At 57.2% G+C, this 19,035-nt stretch overlaps 10 protein-coding genes across 10 annotated transcripts; 5 read left to right on the top strand and 5 right to left on the bottom strand.

The window, feature by feature from the left end:
* The first annotated feature begins 317 nt into the window (after positions 1 to 317).
* Positions 318 to 2,701, top strand: CDEST_09792 (Putative UDP-glucuronosyl/UDP-glucosyltransferase). Its single transcript, XM_062925950.1, has one exon. It carries the CDS (start codon positions 727 to 729, stop codon positions 2,029 to 2,031), a length of 1,305 nt encoding a protein of 434 aa, XP_062782001.1. The 5' UTR covers positions 318 to 726; the 3' UTR covers positions 2,032 to 2,701.
* Positions 2,702 to 2,863: 162 nt separating this feature from the next.
* CDEST_09791 (uncharacterized protein) lies at positions 2,864 to 3,932 on the top strand (the record flags this gene model as incomplete). The annotated part of the gene is made up of 2 exons (XM_062925949.1): positions 2,864 to 3,563; positions 3,650 to 3,932. The coding sequence occupies exons 1-2, from the start codon at positions 3,223 to 3,225 to the stop codon at positions 3,930 to 3,932; spliced, it is 624 nt and encodes a 207-aa protein (XP_062782000.1). The 5' UTR covers positions 2,864 to 3,222.
* Positions 3,933 to 3,936: 4 nt separating this feature from the next.
* On the top strand, positions 3,937 to 4,272 carry CDEST_09790 (uncharacterized protein). Its single transcript, XM_062925948.1, has 2 exons — positions 3,937 to 3,956; positions 4,012 to 4,272. Exons 1-2 carry the CDS (start codon positions 3,939 to 3,941, stop codon positions 4,222 to 4,224), a joined length of 231 nt encoding a protein of 76 aa, XP_062781999.1. The 5' UTR covers positions 3,937 to 3,938; the 3' UTR covers positions 4,225 to 4,272.
* Position 4,273: 1 nt separating this feature from the next.
* On the top strand, positions 4,274 to 4,739 carry CDEST_09789 (uncharacterized protein). Its single transcript, XM_062925947.1, has one exon. It carries the CDS (start codon positions 4,276 to 4,278, stop codon positions 4,558 to 4,560), a length of 285 nt encoding a protein of 94 aa, XP_062781998.1. The 5' UTR covers positions 4,274 to 4,275; the 3' UTR covers positions 4,561 to 4,739.
* A 1-nt stretch (position 4,740) lies between these two features.
* Positions 4,741 to 5,490, top strand: CDEST_09788 (uncharacterized protein). The gene has a single exon (XM_062925946.1). The coding sequence runs from the start codon at positions 4,768 to 4,770 to the stop codon at positions 5,323 to 5,325; it is 558 nt and encodes a 185-aa protein (XP_062781997.1). The 5' UTR covers positions 4,741 to 4,767; the 3' UTR covers positions 5,326 to 5,490.
* A 91-nt stretch (positions 5,491 to 5,581) lies between these two features.
* On the bottom strand, positions 5,582 to 7,498 carry CDEST_09787 (uncharacterized protein). The gene is made up of 4 exons (XM_062925945.1): positions 7,297 to 7,498; positions 7,058 to 7,216; positions 6,170 to 7,006; positions 5,582 to 6,129 (listed from the first exon to the last, which is right to left on the bottom strand). Exons 1-4 carry the CDS (start codon positions 7,320 to 7,322, stop codon positions 5,715 to 5,717), a joined length of 1,437 nt encoding a protein of 478 aa, XP_062781996.1. The 5' UTR covers positions 7,323 to 7,498; the 3' UTR covers positions 5,582 to 5,714.
* Positions 7,499 to 7,502: 4 nt separating this feature from the next.
* Positions 7,503 to 9,756, bottom strand: CDEST_09786 (Putative acetyl-CoA hydrolase/transferase, nagB/RpiA transferase). Its single transcript, XM_062925944.1, has one exon. It carries the CDS (start codon positions 9,489 to 9,491, stop codon positions 7,911 to 7,913), a length of 1,581 nt encoding a protein of 526 aa, XP_062781995.1. The 5' UTR covers positions 9,492 to 9,756; the 3' UTR covers positions 7,503 to 7,910.
* Positions 9,757 to 10,476: 720 nt separating this feature from the next.
* CDEST_09785 (Putative Luciferase-like domain-containing protein) lies at positions 10,477 to 13,357 on the bottom strand. The gene is made up of 7 exons (XM_062925943.1): positions 12,338 to 13,357; positions 12,125 to 12,265; positions 11,865 to 12,069; positions 11,796 to 11,808; positions 11,675 to 11,734; positions 10,884 to 11,618; positions 10,477 to 10,801 (listed from the first exon to the last, which is right to left on the bottom strand). Exons 1-7 carry the CDS (start codon positions 12,399 to 12,401, stop codon positions 10,577 to 10,579), a joined length of 1,443 nt encoding a protein of 480 aa, XP_062781994.1. The 5' UTR covers positions 12,402 to 13,357; the 3' UTR covers positions 10,477 to 10,576.
* A 109-nt stretch (positions 13,358 to 13,466) lies between these two features.
* CDEST_09784 (Putative Ion channel regulatory protein, UNC-93) lies at positions 13,467 to 15,218 on the bottom strand. The gene is made up of 6 exons (XM_062925942.1): positions 15,154 to 15,218; positions 14,854 to 15,082; positions 14,258 to 14,769; positions 14,119 to 14,198; positions 13,839 to 14,059; positions 13,467 to 13,766 (listed from the first exon to the last, which is right to left on the bottom strand). Exons 1-6 carry the CDS (start codon positions 15,215 to 15,217, stop codon positions 13,469 to 13,471), a joined length of 1,404 nt encoding a protein of 467 aa, XP_062781993.1. The 5' UTR covers position 15,218; the 3' UTR covers positions 13,467 to 13,468.
* A 1,071-nt stretch (positions 15,219 to 16,289) lies between these two features.
* Positions 16,290 to 18,230, bottom strand: CDEST_09783 (Putative flavin monooxygenase, FAD/NAD(P)-binding domain superfamily; the record flags this gene model as incomplete). Its single annotated transcript, XM_062925941.1, has 2 exons — positions 16,290 to 17,825; positions 17,898 to 18,230. The coding sequence occupies 2 exons, from the start codon at positions 18,228 to 18,230 to the stop codon at positions 16,296 to 16,298; spliced, it is 1,863 nt and encodes a 620-aa protein (XP_062781992.1). The 3' UTR covers positions 16,290 to 16,295.
* Between the last annotated feature and the right edge of the window lie 805 nt (positions 18,231 to 19,035).

Here is a 19,035-nt window from a genome sequence, read left to right as displayed (position 1 = left end):
AGTCCGAGATCCTTCTAGGCTGCTGCGATAAGAGTCACCCGGCTTCAGGCAGCCATTGTGATCAGAGTTAACGCCCGGCTGTCAGGCCGAGCAATCCCGGATGAAGTTTCAAATAATTAGATGTACGGCAAAAACCTGATTGCAGACGTCTTTGTTGGAGATGGGGCTTTGGTGGCGCGAGACCATCGCCCGGTGCGGTCTCCCGGACCGGACGATGGGGTGAGTGGGTATTGGTTTGTGCTTGTGTGCTCGATGAGAAGTGAGGTATTAAGACTTGGACATAATCAACTCGAACCTGGATATAACCAAGGACTTTGCCCATACACAATGCCTGGTTTACTCCGAATTCGATTTCCATCCAAGCAAGTTGGGCTTGGAACGGGAAGCGGATCGGGTAGTCCGTTGCGGCGCTCACTTGGTCTTCGCCGAATGGGCCCCGGCGGACGGATCCGGGCATTATTTAGCTTTCAGAGTTTTGTACCATTTCACTGCATCGCAATGGACGCCGTCCTTCTCACATCTTCATACACTGCTTTACAATCCTCTCCAAGTCACACAGTTCCCGATTTTCGAGTCATCAGAAGTCATCCAGCCGTTTAGAAAACTCACGTCTCCAAGTCACCACCTCACATCACAGCCCATATCGCATTGCTGCATGACACACGCTTCATCCCCGCCCGCCAGAACCAACCCCGGAAACCCCGGCATCGTATCGCGACGACAATCATGAAGGTCCTCATCTCAACGATGCCCTTCGCGGGGCACATCAACCCGGCCCAGCCCGTCGCCCGCGCCCTCATCCGCCGCGGCCACGACGTCGCGTGGCTCACCTCGGCCTCCCACGAGCACCTCGTGACCCCGACCGGCGCCGCGTTCTTCCCTTCCCCCGCGGCCCTCGCGCGCCACGACGAGGTCCCGCTGGCGCCAGACCCGGGCACCTGGGGCCTCGCCGCCATCGTCTCGACCCTCCGTCGACTGTTCCTCGACCGTGTGCCGGACCAGGTCGCCGCCTACCGCGCCGTGCTGGCCACTTTTGACGCCGACGTCCTGCTGGTCGACCTGGGCGCTTACGGCGCCCACTGCCTGCGCGACCTCACGGGCCTGCCGTACGCCACGCTAGGGATCAACCCGCTCTTCACCATTGACGCCGAGATCCCGCCCTGGGGCAGCGGATGGCTACCCCCCACGACTTTCTTCGGGCGCTGGATCAACGCCTTAACGCACGCCGTCGCAGCGCGGCTGTTCTACACGCGGCTCACGGCGGCGCTGAACGGGCACCGCGCGGCACTGGGATTGCCCCCGCTGCCCGCGTTGGGCTTCTACGACTCGGCGAGGTCGGACGCGCTCCACATCATGCCCACGACGCCGGTGTTCGAATTCCCGAGGCGGAACCTACCACCAGGGGTCAGGTTCGTCGGGCCTCTGCTGCCGTTGTTCAATGACGACGACGACGGCGGCGGCGGAGCCTTCTCCCTTCCGGAGTGGTGGGGTGAGATGCTCGCGCACCCGAGGGAGAAGGTCGTCCACGTTACGCAAGGGACGTACGCCACGAACCCGGCGAACCTCATCGCTCCCACACTGTCAGCCCTCCGGTACCGCTCCGACTTGCTCGTCATCGCGACGACCCGGGACGCGGAGACCCTGCTGGCGGCGGACTCCCTGCCGGCCAACGCGAGGGTCGCGCCCTTCGTCCCGCACGCCAGGCTTCTCCCGCATGTCGGCGTCATGGTGACGAACGCGGGGTACAACGGCGTGCTCGCGGCGCTGAGCTGCGGCGTGCCGATGGTCTGCGCGGGGCGGAGCGAGGACAAGGCGGACGTCAGCTCGAGGGTCGCGTGGGCCGGCGCCGGCGTCGATCTCGGGACGGACACGCCAGGCGAGGAGGCCCTGAGGGACGCGGTCGAGCGGGTCATCTCGGACGGCCGGTTTCGCAAGGCGGCGGAGACGGTTCGGGATGATTTTGCGAGGCACGACGGGCCGGAGGAGGCGGTTGATGAGTTGGAGGAGCTTGTGGAGAAGAGCCGGAGGTGAGGCCTGGGGGTTTGGGGAGTGAGAGAGAGGCGGCAGGTGTCTTGAATTTCACTCAGTGATGTACTTGTACTGCTTGCGAGGGCAATCAAATCTCGTCAGGCAGACGGGAGATAATGTAATGAGATGTTGACTTTCCTCTATGTCTACCAGGTCAGTTAAGGACTCAAGGCTCTCAGAGATGCCGGTGACTGTAGGGACGCAAGGTTGGAACGATCACACATCTGGATAACCTGTTTTATCTGCGTGTCAGCTATCAGGGTGTACATCTTAGTTACATTTTGCATCCGCTGCGACAAAAGCTTTCAATTCAAACCAAGACACACTGTCTACCAACCCTCAATGTACCTCCCTCAAGCAAGCCTTCCTCACCAATGGCTAAGTTGTCGGCCTCGTATACTTGTTTGGTCGTTGACGACATTCTGGCTGAAGTGAGGCGACGGTCCGGGTCGTTGCTACGGCGTTGGTCCGTCGTTGGGTAAAAGTGGCGGCCTCATTGGGCGTGTTGGTCGAACTGGCAAAGAAAAACAGAAGCACGTTGCTCGGTAAGTCTCACACTCTGTCTTCAAGAGTTGTCTTCGCGTTTCGACAAACGATTTCACAATCATGCATCATGGTGGGGGTGGCCGAAAAAGCTGCGTGACGACGCTGAAGCCGCGAGATTCTCCTGTACAATAGATTCAGGGGCTGGTCATTGTCCGGAGGGGCCATCACGGTTTCGAGGTTCATAGTTCCTTTAACCCTGTTTAGTACATGAGTCACTCAGGGCATTTGGTATGGTCCAGCTAACATTTAAAGTAGTCGTTGTTGCCTAATGGTGCTTCTTTAGGCAGCACTCAGGTCGTCTAATGAATCATGTACCTTTACCTACCTACCTACCTACCTAGGTAGGTAGGGCCAGCCGAGACCACGTGACTAACAAGTGTTGTGTCGGTCCTTCCGTTCGCATGCTGCACTAAGAAAGCATCTGCCTACCTACCTACCTTATGAAGGTCTTCTGGGTTACTGTGCTACACCTACATCAACTTTCAAGGAAGCGACCCAGGGGTGCTTCTATGAGCCTCTCATCACTTGCTACAAGTTCACTCTCTCCCATCCTTTCCACCTAGGGAGGAACAAGTCTCCAATGACCCGGGCTCGATACTATCAACACTAACGAAGAGGCCAGGGGGCCAACTGCTAGAATTGCCAAGCATGGCAAGCGATCATGGCTGCAGCGACGACGACCTTGCAGGCCTCTCTATCCACGAGGTCGCCCACCTCTTTGCTCGCCAGTTCCCAAGAAAGCGATTCGTCGTGGAACCGCTGCAATGGACTGCGAGCCATCTCTTTTTCTTACGCTGCGCTTTCGTCGAAGTCACACCCATCGCGTCGCCGAGCGAGCCTGGGCCCTCCAACAAAAAGCCTTGGGCTCCGACCAAAAAAATCACACGCAAGCAGGCGTTCCAGTGGGTTGCTGATTGTAACCACTCAGTGCTTTCTCCAGTCATTCCACTTCGAAGCCTTTTGGAAGCCTATTCTTTCAAATGTGTCCAGTAAGTACAATGTTCCTTGCCGAGGCTGTGGCCGACTGCCACTTCGCCTCTTTATAAGCCCAAAATACTCACCTGTGTTTAGATAGAGACTGCCCGCTCGTCTTCTGCTTCAACAAGCACAGAATCCTACTACCCTGTGAAATGGTCTGCACTGGTCCGCACCGGAAGTCTTGGAAGCAGAATCACTGTCGTATTGCGTCCTCGCAAATTCACACGGCTATTGAGGGACCCCGCGACAGGAAGTTTAGCCCGCGGCAACTCGAAATGCTAGGAATCCTTCCAGAAAACCCGCATGTTGATCCATACATTACGGCGCTTTTGATTGCCGAGGCTCATCAAAGCCAGGCAGGGAGCACAACTTTATCTTAAAACGCCATGGAAACTTGTTTCAAGGTAAAAAACCACGTGGTTCCTTTGCGTTTTCTTATACTTACGGTTTTCCCAACAGGTCCATTTCATCCTCGAAAATTACGATGACAGGAAAAACATACGCGTTTACTCCGCTGTGATCTCGACTGCTTTCCTGAGGAAGCTTTCCCACCCGAACAAAAAGCCTTTCTCTCCAGACTCTACGCGTTTCGATATTCGTTATACAACTCTACCTTACCGACCGAAATCGACGTTTCCTTCACGCCTTGTGGGGGTGCTTCTCGATTCATAGAACATCCCAGCGACACGGGAGTCGAGAGCCTACTACATCCATTTTGATGGAATGAAGGGCATCCTTGTCTTCGCGGACGGACCTGCCAAATCCCTCAGGGACACCTGTCAGCCAGACCTGTCGTCAAACTTCACTGGTGCTGCTTTCGTGGATGGTCCGACTAGAGCCGTTGCGTCTTGTCTCATCCCGCACACCGACATGTTGCGAGGTGAGAACCAGATGGTTTTCATCAAGCGACTCACGTTAGGTGACCGTTACCCAGAGAACGCACCTCAACTTCCGCTGCCAGGCGATGAGGAGCAGACTGTATATCTCAAAGATAAACAGGAAAGATGACTCAATGGCTGGCCGCTCCAAGTCAAGGTCCTTGATCCTAGCGCATCTCCACAGCTCTACGCTTGACCTTTATGGGCCCCAACTAACGGCCTGAGTCATCGGCGAAAACAACACCCTTTTAACCACAAACTTACCAGCAGTTACTGTCTGCTGTAACACACTCCACAGTTCTACAATTTGGTATCAACCGCCCACAGGCACTGGGACATGGCCCATTTCTTCATGCTGAAGATTGAGGGCCGCTTGGTTCCTAATCAGATGGTTAGAACCATCAGTCGATTCAGAGAGCATCTCCCTCAAGACCTAATGCCTCTTGAGTTTGCAGTCCTGATGGCTTTCACGTTCTGGGCCTACGCCAGACACCCAGTGCTTACTACAGAACTCTGGGCAAAGGGGCCGGGAGGAAACATCAAGAAAGTCGTGCCGCGAATCGACCTTGGTGTCTGGCTGACGTACGCGCCGCACTTCGTGCGCACTCATGAGGAACTTGGCCTCGCCCTGTACGAGCATCCCTTTCGGTTTACCTCGAACCATTACGAGAAGGACCAAGCCTACTTCCAGGACAGCTCCGTGGTGCCCTTCAGACAAATTGATGAAGGGGAGATCTTGGAACTGATCGACGGCATGGGCATCAATTTGGGAGACTTTGAGCGGGTCATCCCGTCCTCTTGGCCCGGATCGAGGCTGGAATACCCTGGCTTGTCGGGCATGGAGTCGACACCTCAGCAGCACGGATTGGACCGGGCCTTAACTTGGCCTTTCTAGGGTACTTGGGAATTCCTTTCCAGGGTACTTGGGAATTCTGCTCTAGGGTTGATGAGACATGCTGGAGGTAGTTAGCTTTAGTATTGGTTCATGATACATACTTGACAACTTTAGACTATTTGGTGATACAGCTATCGGTTTATGAAATGCACACTGAAGAGACGTGGAAGATGGTTTAATCTGTTTAAGCAACTAACAGAAAGCACTATTTGAACTTTTTAACGGATTGCAAATTCTTAATATTGTCTATCAACTCACGCCAGTTCTTGCCAATCAGTCCTCTTCAGACTAATCATCTTCCTCTTCAAACCAACCCTCGTCCTCTTGAACCCCCTGATCCTCGTCCTCGTCCTCCTCCTTCTCTTCGTAGTCCACCTCCTCATCACGATTCAGCCGGACATCAAACCCAGGTAAAGATTCTCATTTGCATATTTCAGAGGGACATCAATCTCCTCGACAAGTGTCCTTGTATGTGAATGTAACCGCTCCGGGAAATGCAGCTTGGCGCGATTGCTTGTCCTTGTCTCGATTACGATGCCGCAACATGCCGGACAGGCCCGGTAGCCAAACTCGCACATTGTTTCTTTGCCACAATGACCGCATGCATATGCCGTCTTCGACTTTGCCTCATCGACGCAGTGACAAGCGTTCGGAGGTTCGTGGCCAAGGGTCATTTGAGCGTTGGCGGCATCGGCGCCTCTTGCCATAGCCCCCCACACTTCAAGAATGCTGTTTGTGGTCAACCAGGTGTTTATGGCGGCATCTCCAATAGGCTCCGTGCAACCCATGTCCCTTGAACAGACTCTGAAAGACGCGAGCCCCGGCATGTCTGGATGGGACCAACTTTGTAGATGAGTCAAGCTTCTTGACTGCGATCCTCCATTTGAAGGTTTTGAGCGCGTACGTTTCTGCATCAACGCACGGCAACGCAACAATCCAGGACCAGGCGCCTGCTGTTTGAGTTAAAGCTGGGTTGGCAATCCGAAAAGGCTTGTCAGGAAAAAGGCTATACTGCGCGGCCTTTGCCAGCGAAGTAATCAAACTCGAAGGTTTGCGGACTCGAGGAGCCTCCAGCTCTGCCGGGTTCCACGAAACCTTTTTCGCGTCGATGAGCTTGGCGCACAACGACAAGGCTTCACGTTGCTTGAAGTCTTTGGTGCTCACGCGCAAAAATATTTTGGGAGTCGACTCGCCAAATTTCAATGCCCGGAGCTCCCAAGAGGCCATGTCCGATAACAATTTGGAGTGGTGCTTGACCACGTCAGAGGTGCAGTCCTGGCCAGGGATTGCAGGCAGGCTGTAAACGAAATCGAAAGGATCTTCGAGGGCCAGTGACTTTGATGCCGGGTAGCGGGTTTGGAGCTTGAGGGTTGGCAAGAGTGACTCCCATCTCCGCTCACGTGGACCTTTCCGCATTTTTGCTGCAGTCGAAGAAGCAGTGACAGGGTGACCTTGGGACTGGTTTGGAGATTTACTCAGTAACGAGTCTCCGTCGTCTTCATTGGCTTCATCGCCCTGATCCTCGTGCTCAACGGTGGCAAGCTTCCTCTTTCCGAGGGTATGACTGGCTGGCGTAGGCAAAGACGGGAACGAGATTTCAGGAAACAAAAAGGCGAGTGATCGAGGAGTTCGCAAAAACGCTGACTGGAGATTGACACTGTTTCGGGGATCGAAGATGAACCTGGGAAACGTTCAGTTTTTACGGTAAAGATGAAAAAAGAAGTACAAGCACTCACGTCTCGTCAGGATTTCATCATCGCTATCAAAAGGATCGGATACAGAATTAGTTGATTGGGGTGACGCAATCCCTTGAACTGGCTCAACGGAAAGGGGCTCGAATGATTGACGGATTGGAAGAGATAAACCGAGAAGACAACGAGGATGTAAAATGCTCCGGGATCAGGAATGGAGGGAGGCAGGTCCTGCTCAAGGAAAGCAGCCAGGTGGAAGGAAGAACGTCTACCTACCTACCTTAGGTAAGGCAGTAACATCTCCATATGTGGCAGTCGCACCTTCTCTCCACGACACCCAAGCCGAGCAAGAGAGCGAAAGGAGCATCCTCAGTCGTAAGATGTCTTGGAGAAGTTGTACCTACGTCCTCCAGCTGCAGCAGCCTCCATAGGCTTGCTTAGGGCGATGACAGCCTAGCAGCCCAGCCGGCCCGCGCAGCAGACCCCAGAGGTCAAGGGAGGTGTAGGGATGCGGAGCCCCATTCCCTAGGCACCTAGGAAGGCCAGGAATTACTTCAGGACGCACCAAAAATAAGACATATAGACCAACAGGTAACGCCCTTCGCAGGCCGACTATAAGTCTGTTACTGCGATCCGTCCACTCATCCCACCTTACACGCTCGAGAATAGGATGATATGCTGGATGAGTGTGCCTGCATGCAACTGCTCTTGAATCATATCGTCCCATCCGCAACATTGTCCGGTGATTCCATAAAGTAGCCCACAGACGCGTGATTTCAGGAACTTTTTAATTCGAAAATGCATTAGTCGTCTAAGGATCTATATAAAAAGGAAACGTTTTAAGGGTATTTGTAGTGCTCCTCCTTGAATACTGCCCAGCTCTGCGGCCTACGCCTAAAAGCTCTTGACCTTTTGCATGCTACCCTCTTCAACCAGCGCCTTGTGCAGATCAAAAGAATTAAAGAGAAGGTGAGGCTCGTGTCCCATGCCCTTGCGGAGGCACTCGAACTCGGCCTTGTCGAAGTAGCGCTCGAGAATGGGCTGGTAGACGGGGTGGGCGCATTTCTTGATGATGACGCGCGCGCGCTCACGGGGACTGAGACCGCGCACGTCAGCGAGGCCCTGTTCAGTTACGATGCAATCGAGGTCGTGCTCCGTCTGATCGATATGCGTGCACATAGGCACGATGCAGCTGACTCCGTGAGGGTCCGTCTTTGAAGGGCGAGTTGAGGGAGTGTGCATGATGCTGTACTTGGCGTTGCGGAGGAAATCGGCGCTACCGCCGAGGCCGTTGAGCATGCGGGAACCCATGACGCACGTGCTGTTGGCGTGTGCGTAAATGTCGACTTCGACAGGCGTGTTCATGCCAATGACGCCGAGGCGGCGGATGATCTCGGGGGAGTTGGAAACCTGTTGGTTGCGGAGGAGGAGTTTGTTGTGGTAGCTGTCCCAGTTGTCGTAAAAGCGCTGGAAGCCCTCGGGAGAAAAGCGGATCGAGGTGGCGGTCGCGAAATCAAGGTGGCCTGAGTCGAAGAGGTCAAGGAAAGTGTCCTGGATGACCTCGGTCCAGACTTTGAGGTTCCAGAAGTTGGAGTCCTTGAGACCACCGACGACGGCGTTGGCGATGTTGCCGATGCCGGACTGCAGGGGTAGGAGGTTCTTGGGCAGGCGGCCGTGCTTGACCTCGTGCTCAAAGTACTCAATGAGGTGGCCTGCAATGGCGCGCGACGAAGCGTCGGGGGGGGTATTCGGGGCCGTCTGGTCTTGGTAATCGGATTCGATGATACCGACGACCTTTTCCGTGTCGATGGGGATGGAGTTGGATCCGATGCGGTCCTCGACGCTCGTGATGAGGTAGGGCTTACGGCGCGGCGGCAGGTCGGTCATGGTGATGTCATGCAGGCCGTCGAAGCTGGGCAGCGCCGTGTTGACCTCGATGATGATCTTGTCGGCCATCTGGATGAGCTCGGGGGTGGCGCCGACGGAGGCTCCGGGGACGATGCTGCCGTCGGGCTTGATCTCGGTGGCCTCGACGACGACAACGTCCAGGTTCTTGTTAGGGCGGTCCTTGGTGTAGAAGCCGTAGACGAGGTCGACGGGGAACTGGGACAGATGCCTGTCGTGGAAGTGGATGCGGCCCTCGTTGATGCCCTTGGAGATGGCCTTGCCGACCTGGTGGGGGCTGCGGCGCTCGATCATGTCGAGGCCGGCCCATCGGTTCTCCGTCTCGGCGCCGGACGAGGCACCGACGAAGAGGCTGTAGCGCAGCTGGCCCTGGAGACTATTCTGCTCGACGTGGTCGGCAAGGAAAGTAGGCATCTTCTTGGGGTAGCCGACACCGGTGAAGCCGGACCAGCCGAGGTAGGTGCCGTTGGGGAAGTGCTGGAGGAGGTCCTGGGGGCGGGTGAGTTTCTTGAGCATCGACGCGCGATGGACGCGAGACCGCAAGGCGGCCGAGGCGACGGGGGACGCCATGGTTGTGAGAGAGAACGAGTGAGACTCGGCAGCGAGAGGTTCAGACCGGCAGACGGAGCGGAAGAGAGTGGTGACGGGAAGATGGAGCGGAGAGTTTCACACGAGGGTCAAGCCTGGCCAGACGACTGGTCAAAGAAGAAGAGGAGAACAAGGTGACGCCGGAGCAGAAAGTGGGCGCCGATCAGCTTTTATGGTTCGAGTATTTGTTGATTCTCAGGAGAGGAGAGAGAAAAGAAGATCAGGTCACTTCACCTGTTCCTTGGAGCCTCTCGGTGGGGAATGACGCAGTAATTTACAGGGGAGCTCTGTGATAGCTGCGAGCTTTCTGAGAGGTGCGGCCCTCGCTTGGTGTGTTATGTCAGCAAGCGAGGCGAAGTGATTGGTCAGGGAAGTGGGTTGAGGCTCGGTAACCGTCGGTAACGCCGCATGGAGTGCCGCACGGCCGCTAGAGCGGGAACTTACTCACGTTGAGACCCCCCCTTGTTCCCCCCTACGGTTACAGCGCGGAAACAATGCTAGGCGTCCGGCTCTTGAGAGCGTCTCTCGGTGTGAGCCGACAGTGAGCCATTGACCAATTGGGCACCGCGAATTCAGCCACTTCCAAGCAACTCTGGGGTTGAGGTTCAGTAAGATGGATTTTTCCACGATTACGGTAGAAAATTGTTCTTCACTGATCGTGAATGAGTTGTCGGAGAGCAAACCCATCTTTGAACTTCAAAATAGCCCCCCCACTCTCCACGCCAGCGATCCGAAATCAACGATGCAGAAGTAAAGTGGACCATCTTCAAACTTCCGTAGATGCGAGCCATTCCTTCGGCTCAGCTCGGCCGGACGAATCTCGGCTTTACATGGCAGTGCTCCGGACCCACTCATGGCCCGGCCGATCTCCGTTCCACCAGGGGCCTGGAACGAGGAAGGAACGCCCACCATGGTCCAGCCCACTAACCTTCACCACATTCGGGACCTAGGTAGGAACACACATTGCAAAAGGAAACTTCGGAATAGCTTCTAGATCTTCTGGATTCTTTTACTATTTCACCCACTCTCGCCTCCTATCTAGCCCATTCGTTCCATTCCTTCCTCACTTATTCCGGAATCTTGGCCTCCTCTGCCGGAACACCCGCTTTCCACCGGTAGGACGCCGCCACGTGCTCGTCCAACGGCCCCGTCTGTCCCTTCTTGCGGTAGAAGTTCTCCCTGTATGTGCCGCCGGGCACGGCGTAGTCGTCCCAGAACAGTCCGCGGCGACGCAACTCCGGAAGCAGCAGGTCGATGATGTCCTTAAACGATTGCGGGAAGAGGGCGTACGCCTGTGTATCCAAGAGTCATTAGCAATCGTTCGCTCTCAAACACGCCTTTCATCTCGTCCCGTCCCAAAAGATCATCACTCACAAAGTTGAAGCCGTCGACGTCGGCCTCCTCGATCCACGCCTCAAGCCCGTCGGCCACCTGCGCCGCCGTACCGACGAAGATGGGTCCGTTGCCGCCGATGCTGACGTGCTCGGCGATCGTGTGCTTCGTCCACTTGGCTGTGCCTGGCGAGAACCGCGCGTATCCCTCGACCGTTGACTTGACCGCGTTGCTCTCGACCTGCCTCAGCTCCTCGTCGTCGCCGTACTTGCTCAGGTCAATGCCCGTCCACCCGCCGAACAGCGCCAGCGCACCCTCGTGCGAAGCGTACTGCCGGTAGTCCGCCAGCTTCGCCTGCGCCTCCTCCTCCGTCGCTCCCAGGATCGGCGTCACGAGTGCAAGCACCTTGATGTCGTTCCCGTCGCGCCCGTACTCCGCGCGCGCGAGCTGGCGGATCTCGGCGATGTTCTTGGCACACACGGCGGGCGCGTGCGCCGACACGAAGATGGCTTCGGCGTGCTGCGCCGCGAACTGCTTTCCCGCCTTGGACGTGCCGGCCTGCAAGAGCAGCGGCGTGCGCTGCGGGCTGGGCTGCACAATGTGCGGGCCGGGGACGTTGAAGAAGCGCCCGTTGTGGTCGATCTTGCGCACCAGCTCGGGCTGGGTGTAGACGCCCGACTTGCGGTCGAGCTTGACGGCATCGTCACGCCACGAGGACTCGAAGAGCTTGTACATGACCTTGATGTACTCCTCGGCCTGTGCGTATCTATCGTCGTGCTTTGTGATTGTCAACGACCAGGTGTTATCGTCAAGTGGCTGTTTGAGGGACTCACCTGGGGCTGCTGGGCGAGGCCCATGTTCTTCGCCGCCGAATCGAGGTAGCTGGTTACGATCTGTCCGTGTCAGTATGCGATGCGATACGATTCTGTCGTTCGACGTTCGTCAGTCACTAACATTCCATCCTAGCCTGTCGTTGTTGTCAGTGTGAGAGCGCCGCGGGCAGATGATGGCAAATGCACTCACCGGCCACCACTGAGGTGGTCTACAGTGGACAGCCGCCTAGCCAAGTGATACGGCTGCTCGTATGTCGTCGAGACGGTCACGCCGAAGCCGATGCTCTTCGTCACGGCAGCCATAGCCGCGATGGGTGCCAGCGGCTCGTTGACGGGCCATTGAGCACCAGAGATCTTTGCAGGGTCGAGAGACTGCGAGTACACGTCGTAACCACCTTCAACCGTGTTAGCGACACCTCCAACGCGGCGGCCACCGGGGCAGTAGCTTACCGAGAACGTCGGCGATGAAGATGCCGTGGAACTTGGCCTCCTCGAGCAGCTTTGCGAGCTCGACCCAGTGGGTGATCTCGTTGAAGCGCCACGACTGGTCGTCGGGGTGCCTCCAGAGTCCAGGTGACTGGTGCCCGCTGCCTACATCGCGACTGTCAGCTCCAGTCCATCTTCTATCTCACGGGCTTAAGAGGACGCGGGCGGACTCCTTACACATCTCCACGAAGGCATTGAGCACGAGGCTCTTCTTTGGCTTGCTTCCTGTCGTGTCGGTCATGGTTGCTTGGATGTATCTGGTCTGATGCCTTTGCGGTTTTGTTGCGCGATACTCTGCGTTCGTCTCAAAAGATTACGGGAGAATGCAAGGGCTGGATCACAGCGGTAAGTTCAGAGGAAAAGAGAGGAACTGTCCGCGGGGTAGCAATAGGGCTTTGGAGGGGTCGCGTCCAGCCTGACGTGACGTGACGCACCTTGGAGACATCCCGGACTCTGTCGCCAGTTACCCCAAAATGCCCCTCCCGATGTTCGGCGTGGGTCCGGTGCCGTGGAGCCGGGGCGATGATGCCACCGGACGGCTCGGTGGCGCAAGACGCAAGACGCACGACGAGCATGGCGGACATAGCGGACCCCGCGCCAATGCCGCACTCTGATGCAACCAACTCTGCCATCCGACCAGGGTAGCTCCTGTACGAGCTATGCCACCCGCGGATGAGATCTTCAGGACCCTGTCTTATCTACAGCTAATGGCACTTTAGGCTGCAAAGGCGGTTAAGCTGCAAGACGCACAGCTAGCTACCTTGATAGAAACACCGAGAGACCGAGTGAGAGAAGAGTGTAGAGCTCCAACGGTTTCCGCTGGCAACCGCGTGTCGTGGAGCCCAGAGTTTCGACGCGAGACCATCACGTCATGTTAGCTTCGATGACCTGGCCCAACCGGAGACTTGCTGTTCGTCTGGCGACAAATTGACGGATGAGCATTACCCATCATCGACATGCAGATAGTGCTATTCCATGAGGGGCAAGTGGAAGCGCCTCTTTGGGTGCGATGCTGAGCGGTCCCACTCGTCCATTGACATTCACCTCTAGGCATGGTCAGTGTCTGCGGTCACCTTGCCCGAGGATCACCTCATCAGCATATCTTCATGGCCAGATTAACACTTGAAGAATTCATTTCATTAAGGTTCAGAGGAACAAAATTAGTCCCATGAAACAGGGAAAACATCCATCTCTAGACTCTACGGTAGTGACAACCCTATCTCGGCGATCGGCACCAGGCCAAGTGACCAACGGACCCCATCTACCAAGTCCCGGCATCTCGGTACCAGGGCTGACTCGAAGTCGCGCCTAGTGCTGCTTGGTATCCGACTCGCCGTCCTCGCTCGACACAACGGCGCCGACCTCGCGGACCTCCTCCTCGTGCGCTTTCAGTCCGGAGCCGAAGTGCCGCAGGACAAGCCACGCAGGCCCGATGGCGACGGCCCACAGTGCAAAATTGAAGTAGATGGCACCCACCTCGCCAAAGATCGTGAGGGAGGTGAGGCCGTAGCTGACGGCCTGCCACGCTGACTCGACGCCGCGTAGGAGCGCCGCGTAGCGGATGACCTCCTCCTCGCCCTTGGCCAGGTTTGTGACGATGAAGTACCTTTTGCCTAGGTTAGCGCGATGCCCCTTTCAACATCCCTCGAAGACCGGACTTGGGGGGGTAAATACATACAGAAAGAGGTAGTTCAGCTGGAAGCCGATGGTGAGGAAGATGTAGACGGCAAAGGCGGAGCCGAAGCCTGGGCTGACCCAGTCGTGCGTCGGGCGTGTCTGGCGGAAGCGCGTGGCGAGTATGGTGGCCCAGAGCCACCAGGCGCCCTGGGTGACGACGAGGGTCCAAAAGGTTGAACGGGTGCGCATCTTGAGCGAGACCTTGGCGCGGTCGAGCCAGTGCTGAGTATATGTCAGTATCGTGATCGTCACATTTCTGACTCTATCGGGCGGCGACTTACACCGAGGAGGTTGCCGGAGATCACGGCAACGATGCCGGACAGGAACGAGCCGAGAGCTCTAGACCGGACTGAAAACCAAGCTATATCCCGTTTCGTCAGCACACCGTTCGTCGAAGCACCAGGATTCGGCAGCACGTACTGGCAAGGTAGGTGAAGAAGACGGCCTCGGCGAAGACAGCCTGGCCGATCCACAGGATAATGAGCAGGAACTTGGGCGTGAACAGGTTCCTCGTCGTCGCCTTGATCTCGAACCACGGGTTCTCGAGGATGGCCAGGCTGACCTTCTGCCCGTCCTGCCGCTCCACCTTGTCGGGCTTGTTGAGGAACAGGCCGACAAAGGGCCCTGCGGCCTGGATGGCGATGAAGATGATGAAGACGGTGTACGAGACCTTGCCGGCCTGGTCGTTGTCGGCGTTGAGGCCGAGGTTGATGGCGCCGCCGAGGATCTGGCCGCAGAGGCGGTAGGTCAGCCAGTAGCCGAGCGCCTTGCCGCGATTCCAGGGCTCCGGGTAGGCGATGGCGATGGCAGCCTCGGCCATCCAGAAGACGCCGGCCGAGATGCCGCAGAGGGCGGCGCCGAGAAGCATGAGCCACTCGATGCCGTAGCGGTTGTTGGTGTAGAGGCCGGCGGCGAAGGGGGCGTAACCGATACTGTTTTCGCGAGTTGGTGGTCAGTCCATGTTCTTCCGGGTTTTGTCTGTTTGGTCATCATGTGCGTCCGGAGGGAAAACTCACGTTCCGAAGATCAAGGCGCCCTTGATGCCGATGTAGTGGACGATGACGGAGGAGAAGTAGCACGAGACGACCATGAGGCAGAAGGTCAAGGCGTTGGCGGCGTTGACGACCTTGGGCGAGGCGGCGCCGCCTGCGCCGAGCGAGTTCATGGCTCCCCAGATGCCCGGCGCCGCGAGATTGCACAGGCCGAGGATGGTCATGTTGTAAAAGGTCGAGCGGTGCCATCGCACTTCGATTTCAGTGTCAGTTGAGCTTCCCCAGGGTGACAGACAACGTGTTATCGCACGGGGGAGAACCAACCTGGGTGACGCTCCGACTTTGGGGGGATGACATCGCCCGCGGAGGCGTCGGCGTACTCTGCCATGCTGGCGTATTCTATTCGAGATCCGTCGATGAGAAGAGTGGAAAGTCACGATGTTGAAGAGACTGGCCAAGACCTGAACTGCCGGATCACTCGTCGCACCTGGGACGGGCACGGGAACGGGAATCCTTCATCTTATGGATCGAACAAGACAGAATCGGGCGTGCAGGGATGAATGTCATATGTCAAGGGTTTGTCGTGCGGCCATCTCCCATATCTTCTACGGCCCCAAAGTTGTACTGCAGCAACATCAACGACACACACGCACATGTGCCGGGACCGTGACTTACAGGGTCCAGACAAACTTTTTTTTTCCCTTCGTCCAAGTCACTCCCCAACTATCCCGGTTCCAACTTCGAGCTACTCCAATTATCCAATAGCTCAGCGTTTGAAACTAAAACTGGCTAGGTTCTCTTGTGGGAATCCTCCGGCGACTGGGGGGGCGATGGTGGGAATGGTTGGACGGGGCGGTTCTGCTCGGCGTTGCGAAATCAACCGGGTTCAGCACGCCATTCCGCTGCCGGTGCGCTGGTCTGTGTGTGTATTGGAGGCACCACCATGACTGCAAACCCCCAAACGTGTCACCACGACCCCAGATACCACGCGATACCACGCCAGAACCGAGACAACGGCATAGTTGCCTGGGCTCTTGGGACTCTGTAGCCGGCCCATGTCAACCGACCAAGCACGTGGGACAGTCCCTTGTGGATTGTAGTCAGTGAATTTAAAGGTTACATTGGTTTATCTGCGTTGGGGAATTGGTATGTCACCATCGATGGCGATGACCTGGCGTCGATGGTCGGGTCAACGGGGCTGATGGACTACCGTGATGCCGGTAAACCGTTTATGGCGAGATCAGGCCGGTATTCATAGGCCGAGATGATATGATGGGCTTGTCAACATGAGAGGTTTTTACCGTGAGATACACTGTGGGAGCGGCGCCTCCTGGAGGGAAGCCTAATTCAGCTGTCAATGAGACTACTGAAGATAGTGACATCTCACAACGCAGAGTCTTATGAACGTCATCTCATTCCATTTCCCATCATAGTCTATAGTCGTCTCGGCGCTCGACGCCGAAGATCTATGGAACGCTCCACCAGCTCTCATGCACGTCCTTCACATCCGCACCGCCAGCCTTCAGATACGGTGTGACGTCGGCCTCGGGATCCAGCTCCTGCTTCGTGCACCCCTTGCCAAAGTACCACAGGAACGGGTTCCCCGAGTCCCCGACGTACTCGTACTCAAAGTCCTCCCACCGCGGCTCCCGCTGCACGATGGTCGCCAGCGTCGCCGAGCCGGGCCACAGGCCGTGGATCCGCGACCCGGCCCTGCCGCTGTTGTACCACGAGCTGCAGTTCTCCGCCAGCACCGTCGTCGCGAAGAAGGCGTCCGAGTACTCGGTGAAGTCGTCCGCCGCCTTGCGGGTGGGCTGGATGGTGCGGATGCCCTCGCGTGCCGCCTTGCGCAGGATCCGCGCGAAGTAGGTGATTTGGTTCTCGACGTTGTGCGGCACCGTGCCGGAGCGCCCGCTGCCGTTGGGCCCGTGGACGAAGAGCAGGTTCGGGAACCCGGGCGTTGCGGAGCCGAAGTAGGTGTACGGCCCGTCCGGCCGCCAGACCTCGGCGAGGTCCCGGCCTTTCGCGGTGATGGGGAACGGCGGCGCCATGTCGACGTTGGCGCCCGTCGCGCAGAAGATGGCGTCGACCTCGCGGTGCCGGCCGTCCTCCGTCTCGATGCCCGTCGGCGTGATGCGCCGGATTCGCGTCTGGATGTAGTCCGTCTTGTCGGACGTGATGGCCTCGAGGTACCCCGGCCCGGGCGTCAGGCGGCGGCAGTGCGGCGAGAAGTCCGGGATGAGCGCGTCGATGAGCTCGGGCTTCTTGGTGAGGCGGTCGTTCATGAACTTGCGGAACTTGTCGCGCGCCTCGTCATTCTCGGCCGACCCCTTGAGCCAGCCCGTGAAGTGCCGGAAGTACTTGGCCTCGTTCTCCTTGCGGTACCGGAGGTACGCCTCCGGGTCCTTGCGGAACGTCTCGCGCAGGTCTTCGGGGATGGGGATCGGCTCGATGGACGTCTCGTCGCCGGCGAAGGACGCCGTGATCCATGTCTTGTTGCGCGCGTAGTGGTCCAGGTGCGAGACGACCTTGTGCAGGTTCGACGTCAGCTGGATGCCGCTGGCGCCGTTGCCGATGACGGCCACCTTCTTGTCGCGCGGGTCGAAGCTGGGGTCCCAGTTCGAGGCGTGTCGAAGGGTGCCCTTGAAGTCCTTGATGCCCGGGTAGTCCGGCAGCTTCCAGGCGTTGAAGCGGCCGATGGCCGTAAGCACGAAGTCGGCTTCCTCGACCCGGATGGCGTCCGTCTTGAGGTCGCGGATGGTGATCTTCCAGACGGAGCGCGAATCGACCCAGTCCAGGCCTTCGACGCGCTGCGAGAGCTGGAGATACTTGTAGACGTCGTACTTGCGCGCCAGACCCTGCCAGTAGTTGCGGATCTCGGCGCCCTGGGCGAATTCCTCCGTCCACTGCGTGTTCGGGTCGAAGGTAGACTGGTAGACGTGAGCCGGTACGTCGCAGCGGACGCCGGGGTAGATATTTTCGAACCAAGTGCCGCCCTGGAGTCTCCGTGTTAGTCATGTATCGTTGTCTAGGTGCAACTACTGGGAGGGTCAAGTCCTGAGACATACCACATCGGCGTTCTTCTCATACACAGTCAGCTTGATGCCAGGCACCTTTGCCGGGAGAAGGATTCCGGCGAGGACTCCAGAGAGACCCGCGCCGACGACGGCCACCCTCAGTTCTCTGGGCTCGTCGATGTATCGTTCCACGAGCTTTATGGGGAAGTCATCGTAGATGGACTTTGGCGGTGTGAGAAGGGAGTCGACGGTTCGGTCGATGAGTGTCTGCTGATCCAGTCCGCCTTTCGAGGGCGTCTCGGTTGCAACGCCGCCCGTTCCATCTGCCTTGCTTGGAACTTCTGTCCTAACTGATTGCGTTGCTGTCTCAATGTGGTCGCCCATGATGATGTGTTTTTTCTTCTTACAATATAGATATAATTCAGACTAGGTCTCAGACCGATGAATTCGAGATTGCCTCAACTACACGACTCAAGAGTTGGATACGATGGGAAACGTCCATTTTGTCCAACGATCCCTCTACCCCTCGGCAGACCGGACATCGGGATCACGTCAGAGACGTGCTCGAACGCGTTACACACACAAGGAGGGGGGAACGTCCTGAGCTTTCGAGTATGGTTCAACCTAGGAGCACCCCGTCCTGCCACCGCCGTCCTATCAGAGAAGAGACGTTGTTATCTAGAGCAACTGCTTTGACACGACAGACATAGCTTTCCTCCCCCACCCCACCATGCTTCTTCCCCTTTGACCCCGCCAACAAAGGTGAAGTGCGGGCAATTCTCCGCCGCGGCTGTTTAATTAACTCGTTGCTGGAGGTCGACAAGGGAGGGAGGGACGGGATCTGGGGAGCACGCCATCTCTCCACTTTCTTGGGGAATATCCCCGGCCTCCTCAGACCGGAGCTCCAACACCCACCCTCTTTGCTGTGCTTTGCACACACATACAGGTACACTAACACCCTATTGCCGCGAGAGACTCCGACTTGCCAGTTCTGCCCTTTGGAGGCAATGGCCAAGGGACAAAGACGCGTCTCCAATTCTTCATGTCGACCCAGGGGGGTAGCATGGATGATGCCGGCCGGCGTTGTGGAGAGGGCATGACCGGGGTTCGACTGGTCCATTGACATAAAAGAGGCGCCTCGCCTTTTCCCTCTTCACATCAGATTAACCGTCACATCAATGGGCCCTGG

The sequence above is a fragment of the Colletotrichum destructivum genome, chromosome 6 (assembly GCF_034447905.1).
Source record: "Colletotrichum destructivum chromosome 6, complete sequence".
In the NCBI taxonomy this organism is placed as follows: domain Eukaryota; kingdom Fungi; phylum Ascomycota; class Sordariomycetes; order Glomerellales; family Glomerellaceae; genus Colletotrichum; species Colletotrichum destructivum.
Note: the sequence above shows the minus strand (reverse complement) of the source record. Positions and strands in the feature narration are given on the sequence as shown.

What these genes read in the sequence shown, in the direction of transcription:
- CDEST_09792 (XM_062925950.1), top strand. Translation starts at nt 727, where the DNA reads ATGAAGGTCCTCATCTCAACGATGCCCTTCGCGGGGCACATCAACCCG.
- CDEST_09789 (XM_062925947.1), top strand. Translation starts at nt 4,276, where the DNA reads ATGAAGGGCATCCTTGTCTTCGCGGACGGACCTGCCAAATCCCTCAGG.
- CDEST_09788 (XM_062925946.1), top strand. Translation starts at nt 4,768, where the DNA reads ATGGCCCATTTCTTCATGCTGAAGATTGAGGGCCGCTTGGTTCCTAAT.
- CDEST_09787 (XM_062925945.1), bottom strand. Translation starts at nt 7,322, where the DNA reads ATGGAGATGTTACTGCCTTACCTAAG. An exon ending in GAAATCCTGACGAGACGTGA is followed by an intron (nt 7,007 to 7,057) that starts GTGCTTGTACTT and finishes AACGTTTCCCAG; the next exon opens with GTTCATCTTCGATCCCCGAA. An exon ending in AAGCTTGACTCATCTACAAA is followed by an intron (nt 6,130 to 6,169) that starts GTTGGTCCCATC and finishes CGCGTCTTTCAG; the next exon opens with AGTCTGTTCAAGGGACATGG.
- CDEST_09786 (XM_062925944.1), bottom strand. Translation starts at nt 9,491, where the DNA reads ATGGCGTCCCCCGTCGCCTCGGCCGCCTTGCGGTCTCGCGTCCATCGC.
- CDEST_09785 (XM_062925943.1), bottom strand. Translation starts at nt 12,401, where the DNA reads ATGACCGACACGACAGGAAGCAAGCCAAAGAAGAGCCTCGTGCTCAAT. An exon ending in CAATGCCTTCGTGGAGATGT is followed by an intron (nt 12,266 to 12,337) that starts GTAAGGAGTCCG and finishes GTCGCGATGTAG; the next exon opens with GCAGCGGGCACCAGTCACCT. An exon ending in GCCTCGCCCAGCAGCCCCAG is followed by an intron (nt 11,619 to 11,674) that starts GTGAGTCCCTCA and finishes ACAATCACAAAG; the next exon opens with CACGACGATAGATACGCACA.
- CDEST_09784 (XM_062925942.1), bottom strand. Translation starts at nt 15,217, where the DNA reads ATGGCAGAGTACGCCGACGCCTCCGCGGGCGATGTCATCCCCCCAAAG. An exon ending in TCTCCGGCAACCTCCTCGGT is followed by an intron (nt 14,060 to 14,118) that starts GTAAGTCGCCGC and finishes ACATATACTCAG; the next exon opens with CACTGGCTCGACCGCGCCAA. An exon ending in CAGCTGAACTACCTCTTTCT is followed by an intron (nt 13,767 to 13,838) that starts GTATGTATTTAC and finishes CCTAGGCAAAAG; the next exon opens with GTACTTCATCGTCACAAACC.